This window comes from Zingiber officinale, chromosome 10B (assembly GCF_018446385.1).
Source record: "Zingiber officinale cultivar Zhangliang chromosome 10B, Zo_v1.1, whole genome shotgun sequence".
Classification (NCBI taxonomy): domain Eukaryota; kingdom Viridiplantae; phylum Streptophyta; class Magnoliopsida; order Zingiberales; family Zingiberaceae; genus Zingiber; species Zingiber officinale.
The window spans coordinates 52,836,830-52,859,612 of NC_056005.1; the positions used below are offsets into that span (position 1 = coordinate 52,836,830).

The 22,783-nt window shown below is 36.9% G+C and overlaps 1 protein-coding gene and 1 pseudogene across 1 annotated transcript; both read left to right on the top strand.

The window, feature by feature from the left end:
- The window catches only part of LOC122029138, a 127,485-nt pseudogene extending 117,282 nt beyond the window's left edge, over positions 1–10,203 (top strand).
- A 1,462-nt stretch (positions 10,204–11,665) lies between these two features.
- LOC122029139 (UDP-D-apiose/UDP-D-xylose synthase 2-like) lies at positions 11,666–12,954 on the top strand. Its single transcript, XM_042588087.1, has 4 exons — positions 11,666–11,712; positions 11,811–11,913; positions 12,269–12,362; positions 12,926–12,954. Exons 1-4 carry the CDS (start codon positions 11,699–11,701, stop codon positions 12,952–12,954), a joined length of 240 nt encoding a protein of 79 aa, XP_042444021.1. The 5' UTR covers positions 11,666–11,698.
- The last annotated feature ends 9,829 nt before the right edge of the window (positions 12,955–22,783 follow it).

Genomic DNA, 22,783 nt, shown 5'->3' on the forward strand with positions numbered 1-22,783 from the left:
AAATGGTATCAGAGCCCGACAGCCTCAGAAGGACTAACCGCCGACTGAAGCACGAAGATCAAGACAATGGTCAGAATAAGCATTCATCCTCCGAAATTTGACGGAGACTTCACTACATGGAAGCGAAGAATGGAGGTATTTTTTAAGACTGAGTTTGATATTCTTCTTATTATGAAATATGATTTTATAGCCCCCAAAGACAAGGAAGAATACAACTGGACGAAGAAGGAGCAAGCCGATTTCATGGCCAATGGAAAGGTGGAGTTCCACCTGCTCAACGTCTTGCCACCCCAGGAGGTAAGTCGGATCGGAAGCTACGACTCTGCTAAAGACCTCTGGGAAAAATTCCTGGAGCTCCACAAAGGCACCTCAGAAGCAAAGTTAGGAAGGCGCGACATCCTCCGGACTTAGTTGACGAATTTCTAGATGAACAACGGCGAGAAGGTAGCGCAACTCCAGGCGAGAATTAAGTAGTTGATAACTCAACTGACCAATCTTGGAGAACCGGTAACGAACCGAGATTCTATTCGGTATGCGCTCAACGCCTTCCCAAGAACTCCAGAGTGGGCTTCCTTAGTAGATGCTTACTACATCTCTAAGGACTTTGAGGTAAGTATGTTAGAAAGTTTATTCTCAACATTTGAACTTCATGAATCAAGAATTGCAGAACCTAAAGAGAAGTCAAGTCTCAATGTTGCCCTACAAGCTGAGATGGATAATCCCGACTCTGAAGCGTCAATCAACGAAACTGAAGCGGCATTATTGGTAAGGAAGTTGAATAAATTTGTTAAAACTAATAAATTTAGATCGCAGTCGAAGAAGTATCAACCAACAAAAGGACGGTCTGATGCTACAACTGTAACGAAGAAGGGTGCATCAAGGATGACTGTCCTAAATTAAAGAAAAGGGACAAGGAGAAGTCTCGAAGACTAACGTCCTCCAAACGCAAGAGTCTGAAGGCTACATGGGATGAATCTTAATCCTTGGAATCTGAAGTTGAAGTCTTCTCGGGATTAGCACTGATGGCCAACCATCTTTTTGAAGAAACCAGCTTGGATATGAGCATAGATGAAGGGGGAGGATCATCAGAAGAAGAATGTTACGATGAAGGGGGAGCATCACCAAGTGAGGTAAGTAAGGTACGTGCTCTAACCCCTACTCAGTCCTTTCAATTTATTAAAGTGCTTACGAAAGATCTAGCAAAATTAGAAAAAGAAAATGCTGAAATAAAATTAAACTTAGCAAAAGCATGCCCTCTAGAAATGTATGATAATTTGAAATTAGAATATGAAAAATTAGAAATTGAAAATGAAAAATTGAAAAATGATCATGCATGCCTAAATAAATTTCCAAAATCAAAAATTAAAATTTATAGAAAATTGAATTGGTATATTAGAAAACACCAGGGTCAACTTAGAAAAGTTCCCAAAAGTTATGTACCCCCTAAGTTCTTAAAAAATCCAGTAGGAAGGAACCTATATTGGGTTTCAAAATCTTTGCTAGTTTAATTTTTTTTAAGTTAGAGCTTACAGCGAGAAAATTAAACGTTAAAATTTCTTTATGAGACTTTGTCTAAGAAAGTGGTTGTTACTCCAATAACCAAGAAGGTTTGCCACAACCTAGAAGTCAAAATATTGAAATAAAATGTTTAATTAACTTTCTGGTAAAGCATTAAAAATTAGAATTAAATAATGCTTTAAAAAGTTTTTCAAATATTTTTTAAACAATTTTTTCAAAAATATTTTTATACTTAGAAAAACGGTTCATGCATAAAATTTTTTCCTTAGAAAAATTTTTTCAAAATAATTTTTTGTTTAAATTTTGTTTCAGAAAAATTATCTTACCTAAAGTTTCACTTAGAAAATTTTCAAAAGAAGTTATCAAAATTGTTTAAAAAATTGACTAAGTTAAAACTTTTTTTCTTCTACTTAGAAATTATTTTTGAAAATGGTTTTTTTTTAAACTTGAACTTTTCTTTAGAAAACTTCTACTTGATAATTATTACCCCATTCTTTTTGTTGTGATCAAAGGGGGAGAAAGATAGGTACAAGTTTAGGGGGAATTTCTAATGGTTTTTACTTAAAATCTTGTGTTGCAAATTGTATTGCAATCCTTATGCTTGAACTGTTAGTTTAGTAATTTCTATAAATTACTGTTTGTCTATTTTGTTTCCCTAACTTGAACTTGGGTTGATGCATATCAAAAAGAGGGAGATTGTTGGACCCCATGGGTGTTTTGATGTGATCAACCAAGTTAGGTTAGGTTCTGCTTGTTATTTGATCCCTGTGTCTAAGTGTGCAGAAACTTAGGAGCACAGGAAGTCGAGCGGATGACGCAGCTAGCGAGAAGGACGGCACGGGAAGGGAGCCGACGGGCTTGGTGTGTCTGAAGGATGAAAGGGCTGCGGAAGAGTACACCGATGGATGAGAAGAATGTGTGGGCGTTCGAGGGACGAGAAGTCAGGTCAAAAGCTTGCTCGAGGAGAAGGTCAGAAATTGGGTTCGAGTGAGCCCTATTTCGGTTGGCCAAAATCATCCAAGCGATCGGAGCTTCGGAAGAAGAGGAAAAAGAGAAGCTGGAAGCTATTTATACCATGTAGGTTGAAGATAGTATTTATACCATGCAGGTTGAAGGCGCCTCCAATATCATTGAGGGCGCCCTCAACATTGAAGGCGCCTCCATCACCTTGAAGGTGCCTCAGACCAGTCCGAGGTGCCTTCAAGGGCATTGGAGGTGCCTCAGACCCAGTTTTTGTGACCGTTTGCAACCAGATAGAGTTGTATCCGGTCAAACTATTTGGAGACACCCTCAACCCTCTTGGAGGCGCCTTCAACACTCGGGATAAGATTTCCAAGAGTTATATAAAGGCCCCTAGAGCTAGGAAATTAATCAATCAACTCTGTAACAACTTCCTAGCAACTTGTAAGAGTTTTTAGTGTGTAAAAGGCTTCTCCGCCTTTAGAGAAGGAGATCTTTCTGAGCTTTTTCATTGCCTTGGATTAACAACCCCCTGGGTTGTAACCAAGTTAAATTCTCTATCTCCTCTTTATTTCTGTTAGTTTATTTCTTTATTATTTTTGTATTTTTTGAGTTGAAAGAAACGAGGAGGGTATTTTTATTATGCAGGCAATTCACCTCCCCCTCTTGCCAGTCCCGCTGCACCAACATGATGTTCGTACCTTCCTTGGTTTATTCATTACCTGAAAAAAAAATTAGTGGAGTAAACGAGATAAAGTATCAACTAAAGAATTGTTAATTCCCTTTATATGTTCCTAATGAATGCGTAAACCTTTACTAATAATGGTATTTTTGAATTTTAATCATCTCTTAGTCCTTAATTCTTTTCTTAATCCTTTAGTTTGTTGACTATACTTGACTATAGCTTCACAGTCTATTCTAATAGTAATTTCTTGGTTATTGCAAATGAATAGTCGGAAGGCTTCTAGATAATAAATAACCGCTAATATTTCAAAATCTAGTGAAGTTAAATGTCTTTTTTCTTGAAATTTCCTAGAGGCATACCTGCATAAGGTTTCTATAGGTTTAGGGTCATATTTGGAAGTTTTTCTAAATAAAATGTCTCCCTATCCTGTTTCACATCCATTTATTTCAATAACTAAGTAGACGAAATCAAGTGAGATTGTTAACATGGGAATTATTTTTACTAACTGTTTAATTTGTTATACAAGTGCTATATCTTGTTGATTAAAATGTTTTTGTCCGGTTAAGGAGGTCTTATTATATAAGGAGCCGCTAATTTTTCCTATATCTTTTAAATAAGGTTTTGCATAATTTAGGAGTCCTAAAAAAGTTCTTAGAGTTTTAGTATCTTCTATTTTATCTGGAAAAGTAAGGATTTTAGCAGAGATATAAGGTTGAAGAGCTATATGTCCCTGGTTTATCTATGCTCTTAGGAAATCAATATGAGTAGTTGTTATTGTCATTTTCTTTCGAGAAATAATCAGACCATGTTCCTCAAATAGGTTAAAAATAATATGAAAATGATCATATTATTCTTGTTTAGTCTTAGAGAAAACTAGAATATCATCTATATACACACAAGTGAAGAAAGAAACATAGCAAAAAATGTCATCCATTTTCCTTTGGAATATTTGAGGGGCTACCTTAAGGTCAAAAGGTATAACAAGCCACTCAAAATGTCCCTTAAGGCAGGAAAAAATTGTCCATTCAATGGACTCAAGATGCATTTTGACTTACCAAAATCCTGATTTCATGTCAAATTTAGAGTACCATTTTGAGTTTTGGATTTTATTTAAGAGTCGGTCTTTGTCAGGGATTTTATAACCATCTTTTTGACAATTATCATTAAGTCTTTTGTAGTTAAATACCATTCTAGATTGGCAACGTTTTTGTTCTGATCTTTTATTAACTATGAAAGCTGGACTTCAGTGCCTAGATGTGGACCTTTGAATGACTCCTAAAGTTAAGAGTTGATTAATGTGCATTTTACATTCTTCAGTTTCCAATTTGTATATTTTAAGTCTTGAGCCTTAATTGTAAGATCTGGATTAATTATTGATAGTTTGTAGTAGATTTTGTCTCGGTCCCAATATTTATTAGGATTGTCTCTAATAATTTCTAGTTGTTCTAATCTATAAATAAGGGAGTCTAAATCAGGTTTATGGGTGTTTATTATTTGAAGTAACTATTATGGGAGTATGAGATTAGGTGGGATCCAGGTGTCATCAGTTATAGGGCTTAACCAACCAAGTGAGGCTAGTTTTTCGGATCTTGTTGGTCAAAAAAAGCTATGGCATAAGTTTGACTATTAGGTTGTGGTTGCTTACTGGGCTATTTACATGCATTTTTAAGAGAACATTAACAAAATGGTGTGTTGTCAAATGTTATGATTTGTATGTGGGGTTTGGTGGTTAATGTTGGATCGAAAGCGCTAGAGGGGGGTGAATAGCGCTCGTGGCTTTCCCTCTTTTCGAATTCGTAAAACTATCGAGTTATAAAGTAGCGGAATAAAATAAAAAACGCACACAAAAGCACACCAAGATTTACTTGGTTCGGAGCCTAAGGTGACTCCTACTCCAAGGCCCACGCTCGTTGAGCGTTTACGGTGGGCAACAACTATAATTCGTAAAATCTATTACAAGCTAAGTACAAATTAATTATAAATGAACTTTATACCGACAATAGCAAAATGGAAATTGAAGCTTCGGGTCATCGGGATGTTGTTGCAGCACTTCGGGATCGTCTCGTAGGTAGCTTGCAGCGTAAGGATTGCTTAGAATTCATTGTTTCAAGCTGCTGGTCGAAGTCCCCTTTTAAATAGTGCTGGAGGCACCTCCAAGCCTGTCCGAGGCACCTCCAGGCTGCCGAGTCGCACGCGTGGATCAGCTCTGATCTGGTCGCACCTTATCCCACTGAAGGCGCCTCCAAGCTGCTCCAATGCGCCTCCAACGCCTGGTCCAAGGCGCCTCCAATGACCTCCGAGGTGCCTCCAGCGTCTCTGGACAGCTGGCTTCGGCTAGCACCCGAGGCGCCTCCAAGCCCCATGGAGGCGCCTCGGCCACTGTTCATCCGAAGTCTAAGTTGCTCCTTTATTCCTGCAAATTGTGTTAGTCCCAAACACAAACCCTGCAAAACAAAGTTAGCACATAAATAATATGATAGATATATTTGACAGTCATCAGACTGTCCGGGTCTGACTTCGAATTTCCTACCGAAAATCCTAGGTCAACCCGACGCCTACTGTTCCCTCTACGGGGAACGCGTCCTCACCTACTCCACTCAGGAGAGTTACCTGATGCCAGTGCGATCCTCCAGATCGACTAGACTTTTGCTCAGCGTTCGAGGCTTCCGGACTTTCTGCTGGACTTCCGCTTCTCGGCTGGTCCAGTCTTTCACCTGTTTCGCGACACCAGGACTTTCCACCTAGGGTTACCCCCTAGGACTTTTGTCTAAAGCTCTCGACCCACCAAGACTTTCCGCATAGGGTTACCACCCCCTAGGATTTTCCACCTACCTAACAGCAGCTTGGACTTTCCTGAAACACTCAATCAAGTGCATTAGATCACAAAACAACTTAACTTTGAATTCCTTTGTCATTATCAAAACAACGGTCGATCATTGGATGCTTCCCGCACCAACAATCTCCCCCTTTTTGATTATGGCAACTGAAATTCAAAGCTAAGTAAAATAGATGCATAAAGTTTAAGTAAGCAAGCTTAATAAATTTTAAGTGCACGCATGGTTAAGCTAAAACTTAAACTTTGTCAGGCTCCCCCTTAATAACATCATTATTTAAGAATTCTGAATTTCTCTACTCTCCCCCTTTGCCATTTATCAAAAAGAATGAACACGTTTGAAAAAATCTTAACTTTTCTCAAAAATTTTAGGACAAAAGAAAAAATGGCTAAGTAAGGAAACTAAAAGCGATCAACTCGCTAAGTGAAATAGTTTGAGTTCGAAGTTAGTTTTCTAAAACTTTATCAATTAATTTTGTTAGAGAAAAATTTTATTTTATAGCATAGCAAAAGCAATTTTAGTTTAAGCAATTTAGTCAAGATTTTGGAACATTAGGCTTTTAATAAGGGACAAAGTATTTTGGTAATACTTGGTTTTGTATAATATTCTTTAGCTAAGTGAAACCAAGGTCTAAGGATCAATTTTTTCTTTCAAAAAAGGCTAAAAAAAATTGACTTTGAAAAATACTTAGTTAAATTTTCAGAATACTTAGCTTTTAAAATGATCAGAATTTTGAAAGCTTAGTCTAAAAAGTACAACAAAAATGACTTTTGAAAGTTTAGAGTTTTGAAAACTTAGCTAAATTTGAAAGAATTTTTTTTTTAGACAAATAATTAATTTAAAGCTTTTGAGGGCAAGGGAGGAACTTCAATCCTTAATGTCCAAGCATGAGTTAAGTTAGATTGATTGTAAATTAGCTAATTTCTCTTTAAGTAAGGTATCAGAGCCTTAATGTTCATGCCTGACTGAACTCAAAAGATTAAAAATCAAGCATGTAGGTTCGCGGCCATATGTCTAACCATTTAGCTACTAGCTGATTACCTAGAGGGCAATAGCTTTTACTTGGTTAGTCAAGTCAAGTCAATAGTTCCAGTTAGATTTGACTTGATTACTGTTAACTAGATGTTTAACGCCCAGACTCATATTGATGCACAGATATAAGCATTCTTGAGTCCAGGCTGTACCCTATGCATCTCACGTCGTTCTATGTTTTTCAAACACAAGCAAGGTAAGCCTAGGTGTTTGTGAGATGCTCTGGCTGAATTCTAGGGGAGCAAGATTTCTAGGGTATAGCCTAAGCTAATTTCATATTTTGAAAATCTAGTAAAATTGGAATTTTAAAAATAATATTTTCCTAGAATTTTTAAAACATAAGATGATTTTTAAAACTATAGAAAACTAATTTGAAAATTAAAAACTATTCTACCCAACACATTCCTATTTGCCTTCAAAGTGCACTGAACTCAAGTTCAGGCAAGGGTTTAGTGAAAATGTCAGCTAGGTTTGACTTGGATTCAACATAGTTGAGTACAATTTCACCCTTAGCCACATGATCTCTTACAAAATGGTGTTTTACCTCTATGTGTTTGGTCCTGGAGTGGTGAATTAGATTTTTGGTTAAGTTAATTGAACTTATATTATCAATTAAAATTTTTGTATTTTTATATTCTAGCTGATAATCTTTTAGTGTATGCATCATCCACAAAAGTTGGGAAGCACATTCTCCTAGTGCTATGTATTCAGCTTCGATAGTGGATAGAGCAACACAGTGTTGCTTTCTGCTTGACCAACTTACTAGGCATTGACCTAGAATTTGGCAGCTCCCACTTGTGCTCTTTCTATCTAATTTACACCCGGCATAGTCTGAATCAGAATAGCCAAAAAAGGTCAAGGGTGCAAGTTCTAGGGTACCAAAGTCCTACATTTAGGGTGCCCTTAATGTACCTAAGTATTCTTTTAACATATGTTAGGTGTGACTCTTTTGCATAGAATTGGTATCTTGCGCACATACCTACTGCAAATAAAATAGAGTCTGGTCTATTTGACCTTGGTTAAAGCCCTTGGATATTAGGTAATTAGATAACCGTTCATACCATGCCCTAGGTGCTTGTTTTAGTGCATATAAGGCCTTTTTTAATCTAAATACATGGTTTGGATGATCTAAGTCCTCAAAACCTGGGGGTTGACCTACATATACCTCCTCTTTAATAAATCCATTCAAAAAGGCTGACTTGACATTCATTTGGTATAATCTAAATCCTTTATATGCTGCATAAGCCAACAACATCCTAATGGATTCAAGTTTAGCTACTGGTGCATAAGTTTCGTCATAATCTAAACCTTCAACCTGACCGAATCCTTTGGCTACTAGTCTGGCCTTATTTCTAACTATTTCACCCTGATCATCCAATTTGTTCCTAAATACCCATTTGGTGTCCATTATGGACTTATCTATGGGTTTAGGTACAAGTTCCCGGACTTGGTTTCTATCGAATTGTGCTAGCTCTTCCTGCATAGCAATGATCCAGTCTGGGTCAGGTAGGGCTTCTTCTATCGTCTTAGGCTCAATCTTAGAAATAAGGGCAATCTGACTTAGGTTTCTGTAAGAGGATCTAGTTCTAACTCCTAGAGTTGGGTCACCCAAAATCTGGTCAGGTGGGTGAGAACTACCTATTCTCGTTGGTCTTATATTTGTGTTAGGATTTAGTTCCTCTGGTTTACTAGTATTAAGTTGAATTTCATCGTCTTCTATAATTCTTGGGTTAATGTCTGTGTCTTTATCTATATTTGGTAGATTATTTTCTTCATCAAATATTACATTAGTTGTTTCTTCAACTTTTAGTGTATTTTGGTTATAAACTCTATAGGCCCTACTAGTTGTAGAGTATCCTAAAAAGATTCCTTGGTTTGATTTGGCTGTAAATTTTCCTAAGTAGTCTTTAGTGTTTAAAATATGAACCTTACATCCAAATACTTTTAAGTACACTACAAGAAAAACCCTCATAGACATCGGTGGAACAACAACGGTTTTAAGCAAAAACCGATGTCTTTGAGTATTTTACACTGATTTTTCCAAAAACCGGTATCTATAAGAAACCGGTTTTTTAAGCCGATGTCTATGAGCGCCTTTTTTTCGTTAATAGACACTAATTTTAACAGCGGTTTTTAAAATCCAGTGTCTATGATAAAATAAAATAATTTAATTTTCCCGCCAATACTTAGCCAAAATTTGCAACACTTCACTCTTCCCTCCAAAACTAAACCTATATCGCGTCGTGCACCGTATACCGTCACGACGCCACCACCACTTTCCTCCTCGCCGCAAGTCGTCCAACCATCTCTCTCAGCTTCATCTCCCTCTTCCCCTTCTTAGATCAACGCCTCTTCCTCTCCCGATCAAGATTGACTCACGACGCAACTCCTCCACCTCCTCCCTTTGGGTAAGAAGAGGAACCCTTCTTCACATTTCGAGAAAGGAGAGGTGACGAGTTAGTCTTGTTTTCTAGGGTTTCAAAGTAGTAGCGGTGGAGGGAGGCAAGATGAAGATGACTAGGGGGAAAGGTGATACTAAGTTCCACCGATCCGATGAAGAAGACTTTAAATAGTCATCAAAGAAAATGGAGAAGAACCTTGAGTACAGCGGAGCTTCCCCATGGACGCATTGGCGTTCGCGCAGATCGACCAGCTCCACTAGATCCTTGACATGAATTCCCTCGTTGGCGATGCCTACCGCGACGTTAGAGAACTCTGTGTGTTTCTCCTCCCGGCTGCGGCTTCCTCCTTCCCACCCGGCAAGGCCCTCGCCATCCACTTCCAGCCCCCTGGTCATCCCTTCCTCTTTTGCGGCGCCATCCACCCTGCCCACCCATCCGCTCTCCTCTCCCTCCCCTGGCCTGACCCTTCCGAAGAACCCCCATTCTTGACCCTAACCCTAATCCCCTCCATCTCGTGCTCACCTCTGCCAAGATCGGCGTCTCGGTCAAGGACCTCGCCTCCTTGCCACCCGTCGCTTACGCCGGCGCGAAGACGAAGGCCGAGCGACTCACTCTTAGGGTTGGCGAGAACCTCTTCAATTTCATGCAGTCCTTCTACGGGATTGACGGAAGCCGGCTCGTCGTGTCCATGGATATCCTTGACCGGTGGTTCAAGAAGTTCCAGGAGCGAGCCCGGAAGGATCCCAGTTACCTCAAAGATTTCACCTTGTGACAGACAGGTGAATGCCTAATCCCAAAGGTGCTGTTTTTTTCAAGGATCTCTTTCCTTGATGGTATCGCGTTTCATATTATATTTTGGTTGCATCTGATTTGCTTGAATTGTATGATACTTCCTCTTTTCACGCCTCTTCATTTTTATGTCTCTCTCAATTAATCCAGGCGGATGATCTTTGATGTCCACTTTAACCGCCCACAATGTGTTTGTTGAGTGTCCCCAACCAACTATAAAGTGATTTTGACATTGTTTGAAGTGATAGGATCTCAAGATATTATATATGGCAGGAGAAATAAGCTAAATTTTTTAGTAATTATTCCACTTTGGATTATTCATCTCATTGAAGTAGTAGCGTCTTTCTAATTTTTAGTGACAATCTAGAAAACGTCAACTAGAACATGCATCAAGAAACACTAAAAGATATCTTAGAACAGATTCTATGTGATCCAGATTCTCTAGAGATCATTTGCCTCATAGAGGTCCAAGTCATTAAGCAATGTGACATACGATTAAGATAATGATAAACATATATATACGTTCAAGTGTTTTTCTACTCTAACTCGGTTTCACTTTTGGAGCATGACCCATTGTAAAAGAGGTGTGAACAGTCTGCTATTGTTCTTACAACTCTAATAAGTTCACAATCTGTAAAAAAAAAAAATCTTCTCTTGTGTGATCTTATTTGAGCTTATGTGTTATCTATATTTTTTTTTAGCTTCTTGTAGTGTGTAGGAGAGTGATTTACTCAAAAATTAGCTTATGATTGGAAATTCTTGCATCTCATCTCCTAAGGACCATGTCAAAGTATTGGATAAAAGGGGAAATTTACAAATAGATTTTCATCGAATATCAGTATTGTATGCCAATCTTAAGTATAGTTCATCTTACTTGCGATTTCTTTTTTCATGAGATATTCATATCTTTAATCCAGCTAGGAAGAAAAAATCCTTTAAATTTTATTTTAGATTTTGACATGTGGATCGACATCATTAGTTCAAAAGTAATAACTCCTTTCGGAGACAAACAAAAAATGGGAAGAAAAAACTTCTCATTTGTTTACCTTCAATCCTTTTGTTATGCTTTTTTTTAGCTGCAAATGTTTATACTTGATATAGTTATGAGGTGGAGAAACTGCCTGCATTCTATAAACCATCGAGCATTCAAATTGATCCATATAAATACCTTTGTGATTTATACTAAATGTATGCTTTCTCTCAAAATCTCAAATTAATACTATCCATTATGTTAGGCTGCACACGGTGCTGGCAGTGGACGTCTACAGCGATAAGATCAAGCACCTATTCGACGCAGCGGAGGGGCAAGAAGCCGCGTGCCGCCCTTGGGTTGGTCAAATCTAGTTCCACCGCCTCAATATCAAACACGACTCCAGGCTCGAATGCCTCATCAAGATGTCGGATTAATCTGGCGGCAATCTACACTCCTGCTGATTATCACTCCCGCCCACTAGACACCATCTTCAGTAATTTCATTGATGCTCTCCCAGTTGTTAGTTTTGAGACCCCTGAGCTTGTTCATTTCCAGTTGGATCTTTTTTGTACTCTTCTTTGGTATTGATTTAGTTTATTATGGCATGTGCAAGTTAGGTATTGCTCAGAAAACAACAAGCGCGTCATTCACTTCTCAACATGTGAAGTGTATGGGAAAACGATAGGAAGCTTCCTACCCAATGATCATCCTCTTAGAAAGGTATCATTGGCATTTCTACATTTGAGATGCTATAAATTAATGAAACCATTTTCTTGATGATACTTTTAATTCTCCATTTCTTAATAGCATTGCTTCTCGATGGTAATTCTCCATTAATATTATAACTTTATCAGATGAGTTTAATATCTTGTCGTGCATGGTTATTCCTACTTAGTATGCATGTAGATTTATATGTACATATCTATATATGTGATTTTTCTATGGTTGAGTCCTCTCTCGACTTTGTCATTTTGTTTCATTTGACTTTATAGTAGTGTGGATTGTGATAAACAATCATCTTTTAAATCCTATGATTGTGTTTATTTTTCTAACCTTAACATATTTTCTATGATAGAACAAGAAAGAAAGGAAGAAGGTGTGTGAGGTTGACATCTTGAAAAAGGATCCTGAGGCTATTCGAGAGCAAATTGAGAAGCTGGAAAGAATGAGTAAGTAATTTGGCCAAGATCTTCTTAAAATTCTTTTTTCACTGATATTGAATGTGGTCTTTTGATCTCATTGGTCTTCAACGTAACAGTTTTCTTTTTACTTTTTTCTAGGCATTCTTATAGTCCTCTTCTTTCTAGATTGAAATTTGATGCTTCTAGAATGATACATAAATAGAGGATCATTATGTTGTTTTCCTTGTTGCCATCTAGTACAATATAAACAAATTCAATGTAATACCTGTAATATCATTTCGAACTAGTTAACTATTTTGAGGCAAATCACTTCTTAGATTTGGATATTCAACAATTCTTTATGTAAAGAAGTCTTGTGAATTGATGAATAGCTTTTGTATGGTAATGTTGTTGTATTTTATCTGGCTATATATTTATGTAGTTGCTCACATTTATTGAGGTATCCTGCTAGTGTAGGGAGAATTCCATTTTGCTTTCTAAGACTAACATAAAGCTTTATTGTTGCATTCTCAAAGTTTGCTTTCGAAAAATGTTTTTGCAAAGTGATTAGTACTTGGTTTTACTAATATATTATTTATGTGTTTTTACAGTTTACAAATCTCAAGTACTCTACAATTGAAATTGATAAAGTGTGGTTCGAGTGGGCTGAATATATGCTAGATTACATTTGATTATAAAAGGTATTCGATTTTTGAAAGCTTTGGAGGATGCAAGCATTTTTATGGAATGTAATTTGTGGATATGGACTTGATGTGTACAATATATGTTACCTTTTGATGTTGTAAGAAGAATAGTTATGTGTAATTTGTGGATACTGACTTGATGTGCACAATATCTATTCTCTTTTTATATTGTAAGAAGAATATTTATGTGTTGGTTATATGGATATTGACTTGGTGTGTTTAGATACATCGGTGTAGTTTTATTTGTGATTTTTTTAGTGAATTAATAATATTAACTTAATTTTATGATTTGCTTGGTGATAATATTGGTTTTTCACTATTTCGGAAATCGAATTTGTGTCGTTAAACAATACTGATATTACATCGGTTTTCCACCGTTGCAAAACTGGTGTCATTAATTAATATTACATCGGTCGTATACTGCTGCCAAAACTGGTGTTATTAACATATAATATTACATCGATTTTACACCCGATGTCGTTAAGTGATACTACACCGGTTATAACCCAATGTCTAAAATGGCAGACCTTTTACATCGCCTTTATAGACATCGGTCGAAAATGTAATAGACAGCGGTGAAAAACCGATGTCTATGAGGGTTTTTCTTGTAGTGGTAGTTTAAGTTAGGTATTTTATTATAGTATATTTCATAAGGAGTTTTATTATAAAGTTTGTTAATTAAAATTCGATTTTGAATATAGTTTGTCGTATTTATTGCTTCAGCCCAAAATTGATGATTTAGATTATATTCGTTGAGCATGGTTCTAGCGGCTTCTTGTAAGGTTCTATTCTTTCGTTCTACTAGCCCATTCTGTTGGGGGGGTCCTTGGGCATGAAAATTCGTGTTTGTATCCGCTGATTTTACAAAATTGGATAAATCTATGATTTTCAAATTCGCCCCCATGATCACTTCTAATCCTTTTAATTTTAGTATCTTTTTCATTTTCTGTTAATTTACAAAAATTACAGAAAACTTCAAAGGTTTCATCTTTTGTTTTTAGAAATTTTACCCAGGTGAACCTGGACTAGTCATCAATTATAACTAAGCAATACTAGTTCTTGCTTAGTGACTTGGCTCCATGTGAATCAAATAGGTCTAGGTGAAGGAGCTCAAGTAGAGAGTTAGTTCTTTCTAGATTGGTTGATTTGTGGGTTGACTTGGTTTGTTTTCCTTGTTAACAGGGATGGCAAATTGTATTCTCAAGGTTTCTTAATTTGGGCAATCCTCTAACTAAGCCATTTTGACTCATTTTCGAAATGAGTCTAATATGAGTGTGACTCAGTCTTCTGTGCCACAAGTTGGTTTCCTCTTGTTGTGTCAAGAGACACTTTATTGAGGGTAGGTCAATTGTATAGATGTTATTTTTTCTAAGTCCTTTAAGTCTGATTTCGGGGTTATTGATATTTTTAATTAAGCACCCAGAATTATCAAAGGTAACTAAGTATCCACTATCATATAATTGGCTAATACTTAATAGATTAAAATTAAAATTTTCAACTAATAGAACTTTTTGAATGACAAAATTAGAGTTAAGTTCGATATTACCTCTTCTGATTACCTTAAGTTTACCGTCGTTGCCGAACGCAACTGACCCTAGGTTCTTCAATTTGAGCTTAGTAAACTTCAATTTATCTCCAGTCATATGTCTGGAGCATCCACTATCTATCATCCATTTATCCAATTCCTACACATAAAGTAGTTGATTTTGATTCTTTTAATGGATTGAAAGATAGTTCGATTGAATTAAGCTCTCTATTTTTCCATCTTACCCGTACTAGGTTTTCAATCAGTTATTCATATGGGTGATTGTGAGATAGATGAATTAGGCTAATAATTTTTCTTAAAATTTTTAAAGGTTATGTTAAGAAAATTTAAATTTTGAAAGAGAAATTTTAGGTTAATTAAATTTTTTTAAAAAAAAAATTAAGTTAATTAATTTTGAAAAATAATTTAAGTTGATTAATTTTGAAAAAATAATTTTAAAAAAAATTGACAAATAATTTAAGTTAATTAATTTTTAAAAATAATTTTAGGTTAATTAATTTAAAAAAATAATTTAAGTTAATTAATTTGAATTTTAAAAAATAATTTTAAGTTTAAAAAATAATTTTAAGTTAATGAATTTTAAAAAATATTTTAAGTTAATTAATTTTAAAAAATAATTTAAGTTAATTAATTTGAAAAATTATTTAAGTTAATTAATTTTAAAAAATAATTTTAGGTTAATTAATTTGAAAAATAATTTAGGTTAATTAATTTTTAAAAAATAATTTAAGTTAATTAATTTAAAAAATAATTTAAGTTAATTAAATTTGAAAAATATTTTAAGTTAATTAATTTAAGTTAATTTAATTTTTAAAAATAATTTCGAAATTAATTTTGAATTTGAATTAATTTTAATTATGAATTTTAAATTTGAACTAATTTTAATTACGAACTTAATTTTAAATTTGAATTAATTTTAATTACAAATTTAATTTGAATTTGAATTAATTTTAATTACGAACTTAATTTTAAATTTGAATTAATTTTAATTATGAATTTAATTTTAATTTGAATTAATTTTAATTATGAATTTAATGTGAATTTGAATTAATTTCAATTATGAACTTAATTTTAAATTTGAATTAATTTTAATTATGAATTTAATTTTAATTTTAATTTTAATTAATTTTTTATTCTCTTTTAGATTTCTATTCCTTAGTCATCTCACCCGATCTAAATTTTCAATCAAGGAATCCTATAATATATGTGAGATAAATTGAGTTCAATTTTAGGGTTTGGTTTAACTGTGTGTTAGATTCAGGTTTAGCTTTGGGTTCAACAAGTAGCCGTTCTTTGGATAAACTTCTGGGCTATGGTGAGTCACAAGGACCTCATTAAAGTAACCATGCCTTCGAGGTTTTCCAAATAGTCCTACCCATTGAACTTAATACAAAACCTTGGTCTAACTGGTTGGAACCATAAAGGATAGCTTCGGTCAGTTCCACTTAGCCAAATGCACCAGGTCAAAGTCATATCTTCCTAGACATGTGATGACTAAGTTTCCCCAATGTACTATCATCCAATACTTCACCAGTACCGTAGGTCAAGTTAAACATAGCCCATTTTAATCTAACCTTAATTACCCGGTCGGGTAGTCTACTCTTGTTTACCCTTATTGGGTGGATTAATTTCGGAGGTGCCAGCTATTCTGGAGCCTTCCTTTGGATTTTAATTTGATTTAGTTTGAATTTAATTTGAATTTGAATTTAATTTTATTTTATTTTAATTTATTGTTAATTAATTTTATTTTAATTTAATTTAATTTGAATTTAATTTAATTTTAATTTGAATTTCAAGTTTATTCAATTTAATTTTGATTTAATTTGAATTTTGTTTTATTTTTATCGTTTTTCTTCTAGCTCCTCTTGGATCATAGCCTCGATATGGTCTATCAAGGTAATGTATTTGATCCTTAGGGACCCAATATTGTCCAAGTCCAACTTGATTGATCAGGTTGGACTTGGGGACCCATGCTTGGACCATTTTTCTATTTGTTCTTTGTATAAGTGATAAATATGACTTATATTTCTTTTTCAATTTGAATCCTAGTCCAGTTTTATTGTAGATTGCCCTTTGTGTTCCAAGAATTAAGTCAAGGTTCTTGGAACCCAAAGAGAATCGTTCTAATGTTTTCTCCAAATCCTTGACCTGAGTTTTCAGGTTGGAATTCTCTTCCTCAAGTTTTTGGACTTGAGTCGAGTTTCCAATCTGAACTGGTTCAGTCAAAGATTCGGAGTTAGTCACTTCTTTAAGGACAGCTACTTCCTTTAGAAGTGACTTAATCTTTAGATTAGATTTAGCTAATTTTCGTAACAAGTAATTGACTAGATTATTTAGTCGAGGGATACTTACAGATGGATCGAGCCCTTCGGAAACGAATACAGATCCGTGGCTTCTTTCTGATTCTGCTTCTGACTCGCTCTCGGACACATCGATCTGGTCTTGGGCCATCAAGGCAAGAAGGCTCGTCTGTTCGAGCTCGTCGTCGGTATCCTCTTCTGAAGATTCTTCAAAGGTTGCTTTTAGTACCTTCTTCTTCCTCTGTTTCTTTGCATCCTTCTGATTGGGGCAGTTGGCCTTGATGTGCCCCTTCTGGTTGCACCCATAACAGATCACCTCAAGCTTGACCTTTGAGCTCGGTTGACCCTCCTTAGATTGGACTGCCTTCTTTAGGTCTTTCTTGTTGAAGCCCTTCTTCTTCTTGTAGAGCTTCTTTACCAAGTTCACGAGTTCGGTTGTTAGCCCGTCGTCTTCATCGTCCGAGTCTGGTTCTAGTTCCGACTCTGGCTCGGTTCTTCATCGTGATCTTGGTTCGCGTGTTCTACTGGTACCTGCAAGCAAAGCTACACCTATCTTGGGTGGCTGTGTATTAGTCTGCTCACGAAGTTCAAATTCAAAAAATAATTCATCTAATCTAATGGAAGTTAAATCCTTGGAGACTTTGTAGGCATCTACCATCGATGCCCACAATGTACTCCTCGGAAAAGCATTAAGTGTGTACCTTACAATGCCCCTGTTCTCGACCTTTTGCCCGATAGCGTGGAGGGAGTTGAGGATGTCTTGAATCCGTACATGGAGTTGACTTGCTGTCTCTCCTTCCTGCATTTTCAGATTGTATAATTTATTGAACAAGAGATCTCTCTTGCTTACCTTGGTGTCGGAGGTGCCCTTGTGGAGTTCGATCAGCTTCTCCCAAAGCTCTTTTGCATTGGAGAAGGGTCCAACTCTGTTGAGTTCCTCCTTGGTCAGTCTGCACTGGAGGGTGCATGTCGCTCTGGCATCAACTTCCACCTTCTTGATTAGGGTCGTTCCCATTTTTCGCAGGGTGTCGGCTTGCCGTCTTCGTCGGATGGCAGTTGTAGTCCAGTCTTGATAATCATCCACGTGTCGAACTGTGTCTTGAGAAAGGTTTCCATTTGCCCCTTCCAATATCCGAAGTTTTCTCCGAAGAAAAGTGGGGGGTGAACGGTGCTGAAACCTTCTTATTGGGCCATTAGTGATATGCAACAACAAAAAAAAATAGAAATGTCCCAAGACTAGGTCTTGGATTAGCAGTGCGGGAAATAAAGTTTAACAATTTACGAACTTGAGTGGTGTTGCACCAGTCTCGAGCAAAAACCAATTCGAAAAAAATTAATTAGAATGTAGCTAATAAGCTAATTCTAATTGACTCCGTAAAACTAAAAATACCACGAAAGAAATTGCGTGATTGGTGGTTGCACCTGATCAACGCGACCTCGCTCTGATACCAATTATTGGATCGAAAGCGCTAGAGGGGGGTGAATAGCGCTCGTGGCTTTCACTCTTTTCGAATTTGTAAAACTATTGAATTATAAAGCAGCGGAATAAAATAAAGAACGCACACAAAAGCACACCAAAATTTACTTGGTTCGGAGCCTAGGGCGACTCCTACTCCAAGGCCCACGTTCGTTGAGCGTTTACGGTGGGCAACAACTATAATTCGTAAAATCTATTACAAGCTAAGTACAAATTAATTATAAATGAACTTTATACCGACAACAACAAAATGGAAATTGAAGCTTTGGGTGTTAGTTAGAGCCCTAGAGCCAATCATTTGATGATTGTATGGACTCATGTATATCATATTCTTGTATATCAATAAAGGCATTTGTTTGGTTATTATACTTATTTATATTAGTGCCAAATAAACTAAGTATAATAGCGTCATTGAGTAGAAGGTTCATACCTATATCAATCGATTAGTTGAATCGATAGTGAGATGATATAGGGAACACTACTCTAAATCATTCCTAGTCGAGTATTAACATTCAGGGACAATGTTAATACAATAAGACTAGCATGTAGGTCAGCTCGATGACTTGATCTCACAAGTCATGGATATAGAGATATCAAGCTGACACATGGGTATGCATTAGAGAATGTATACTGAATGACCCGCCATGAGAAAGTATCATGGATCGTTATATGAGTGTCACATACTTTCTCATGTGACTATTAGTATGACTATTAGTCCTTAGACCTGAAGTCACCATGGATCCCTACATAAGGAGTTATGTACTTTAGTTTCGTCAAACGTCACCCGTAACTGGGTGGACTATAAAGGCGATTACTGGGTATATAATGAATTATGTAGAGGGATGTGAGTGATGTAGATGGAATCTATCCCTCCCATATGACGGGAGCGACATCTGTATTCTTGATAGAGTGAGACCACTAAGTGCATGGCCATGCCCAAATGAGTCAACATTAGATGTTGAGCTCATTTGATCGAGTGAGTCTAACTTGGAGTTCAAGATTTAGATTGATTAGAGGATGACACGGTCTATGCCTCATATTGATCAATCTAGACGTCCAGGATAGCAGGACACTTATAATTATTTTGTGAGTAGTCACAATTGGTAGTCACAAGGTGATGTCGGATCTCGACATTCTTGTAACTTGGGTAGTAATGATGTGTTGCTAGATACCGCTCATTACTTATGCTCCTAAATGGGTTTAGGGCATTGCCAACGTTACAAGAACCTATAGGGTCACACACTTAGGACAATTAGGTGGAGATTAGGTTCATATGATGAACTAAGAGGATTAGATTCATTTGATGAATCAAATTGGATTAAGAGTAATCCTAATTGGGCTAACTTGAGTTCGACTCAAGTTGATTCATGTGTTAAATGAGTCTAATTTAGATTTTGACTCATTGAATCAATTTAATTTAATGAATTAAATTCATTATATTAAGTTGGCTCGAATCAAATGGTTGGATTAGATCCACCATGGTAGAGATGGAGTCAAGTTTGACTTGACTTGAGAAGGAAGACCAAAGGTCAATTTTGACTTGACCTTTTTGCCACCTCATTGGTGAGTTGGCATTAGGTGGACCAATAATGATGTTCCACATCATCATGGGTGCCACCTCATGGAAATAACAAAGTCACTCTCTTAATGGTTTCATATTAATTGCAATTAATGCAATTAATGTGATTTTATGGTTTCATATTAATTGCAATTAATGCAATTAATGTGAATTTTGAAATGTGGCCGGCCACTTGGTTTTTGGGTGAAAAATTCATTTTTCATTCACTTGTGTGCATCTTCCTCCTTCTTCCTCTCAAGCTCTCCCTCTCCCTCTCCTCCCTTGGCCGAACCACATAGGTGCTAGCACACCTTGGTTTTTGGTCATCTCCATCTAGTGTGTCCGTGTGGATACTTCTAGAGGACCGGCGCTTGACGGTCTTGAGATCCGGCATCATTTGGACGAGCGGGAACGCGAAGGGCATCGCATCAAGGGTAAACATTTTTTCCTCATAGATCTAAGTAGTAGATCAGTTTTTTGAACTCGTACAAGAAATAGTTTTTCAAATTTTTATACGAATCTTTGCACGGATCTACGGCTTTGGGTCCTTCTGGGTTTCCGCGACGCTGATTTCGCGGCTTCAGAACCCAACAAAGGGTATCGAGCCACGCAAAGACTTGTCTGAGTTAGTTTTTGGTTTTGGAAAACAAAAAAAGCTTCTGTGATTTTCTGTAAAATTCAATTTTATGTTTTATGGGTAATTTTTCTTATAGGCGAAGCACAAGTGTCTCGGCACTTGTAGGCTTCGGCTATCGGAAATTTTCCCAAACGGCTTCGTTTCGACCCAAAATCTTTTGGGACAGCGGACTCGGGTGCCTTTAGATCGCAACGGAGCAACTCACGATGGTTAGATCGTGGGTAGGGGCCTGCCCCAACCCCGCAAGGGATTTGCTCCGCGATCGCACCCAAATCGCTAAAACGAACCCGTCGGGAAGATTTTTCCAAACGGTAATGTCTCGGCCCAAATCGCTTTGGGACAGCGGGTTTAGGCGCTGTTGGATCGCAAGGAACCCTCGCGATGGTTAGATCGCGTAGGGGCGGGCCCTGGCCCCGTAGGGATCCGCTCACGATCGCATTGCCAAACCGCTAAACGGGACCGCGAAATTTTACTTGTAAAATTGTAAAATTAATTTTAAAATTATAGAAAATTATGAAAATATATAATTTTGAATTATATATATTAATTTGTGATAGTCATGGCCCAAAGCCCAATATGATTGGTTGTGTTGTAATTCATAATGCCTGCGTGCTGTGATGTGTTTTCGCGTGTTGTATTTATTTTATTATTCGCGACCTGCGCGTCGTGCCTCGTCTTTTATTCTTGTTGTAAATTATATTTAGACTCGAATGTAATTCGAGTTTCAAATTGTAATGTACAAATTGGAGCGTGGAGGGTCCACACGAGACGGAGTTCCGAGGTGGCGCACGAGCAATACAAGGTGGTCAAAGGAGGCGCTGAGAAGCTGTTGACCCTAGGTTGACCAATCGATCTTCTCATTGGCTTGAGAAGATCGTAGTAGGGCCATGACTAAATCACAAATAGATTAATTAATTAATTATTATGTATTTGATGCATGTTTAATAATTAATTAATTAATTAGTGCCTTAACGATTAGATTAGATCTAAGTCGTGCACATGATGCACCCTTGCGATTAGATTAGATCTAAGTCGTGCACAAGATGCATTCTTCTCGATTAGATTAGATCTAGATCGAACCAACTCTAAAATGCCTAACCGTGTCGTGATACCTATCACTACCTCGATCACATGTATTGTTGAATCCGAAGAAGAGCAATACATATTATCTTGGTAGGTACGGAGGGACAATCTTGGTCTCGCCTATCAACGCATGGGTGAATAAAACTCAATTAGATTGAGTAATCATAGTTCGGTTGGATCGAGTCAACTATAGGCATTCTTCCAATAGTTGGAAAGATAGGTCAAAATCACATCTATATTAACTCGCTCAGCCAAAGCTAACTCGAGTTTTAATATAAACGCGATATTGATTCTATAAACAAGAGTTGTATAGAGATGTAATTGATAATCGTTACCTACCGATCATACTAAGCCTTGGGCGTATTAGCCAAAGCTAACTCAAGGGTTAGTATGATGTGGATCTTGTCCCACAAGAATTATAGAATTAATGGGAGCATCATTTAATTAAAAGGTCTAATTAAATGTTTTTAAAGAATATGATATTTATTTCTGCAAATTTTTCTGTTGTAGATAACCATGACGTCGAACACGAATTCCTTCTCCTGCGATCCGTCCTTGAGAAGGACAAGCTCAACGGAGCGAATTTCCTGGACTGGTACAGAACTTGAGAATAGTTCTCACCCGGGAGCGTAAGTCCTGGAGCAGCCCATTCCTGAGGCTCCTCCTGCCAATGCCCCGCGAGCCGACAAAGATGCTTACAAGAAGCATCAAGACGACGCATTAGATGTGTCCTGTCTAATGCTCGCGACCATGAACTCAGAGCTTCAGAAGCAACATGAGTTGATGGGCGCTTTTGATATGGTTGAGCATCTTCGCCAACTATATCAGGGACAAGCGAGGCATGAGAGATTTGAGATCTCGAAGGCACTGTTTCAGTGCAAGATGTCAGACGGGACTCCTGTAGGTCCTTATGTACTCAAGATGATTGGGTACATAGAGAACCTACAAAGACTGGGGTTCCCACTTGGCCAAGAGATGGCCACTGACTTGATCCTTGCCGGATAGCTATAGTCAATTCGTTCTCAACTATAACATGAACGAGATTGACAAGCCACTGCCCGAGCTACTTAGTATGTTACGAATTGCTGAGATTAACCTTAAGAAGGTTAAGCCCATTCTGATGGTCCAGAAGCATAAGGGCAAAGGCAAGCCCAAAGGCAAAGG

Coding starts and splice junctions, on each gene's coding strand:
- LOC122029139 (XM_042588087.1), top strand. Junction 11,914..12,268: donor ATGATCATCCTCTTAGAAAG/GTATCATTGGCA, acceptor TTTCTATGATAG/AACAAGAAAGAAAGGAAGAA. Junction 12,363..12,925: donor TGAGAAGCTGGAAAGAATGA/GTAAGTAATTTG, acceptor GTGTTTTTACAG/TTTACAAATCTCAAGTACTC.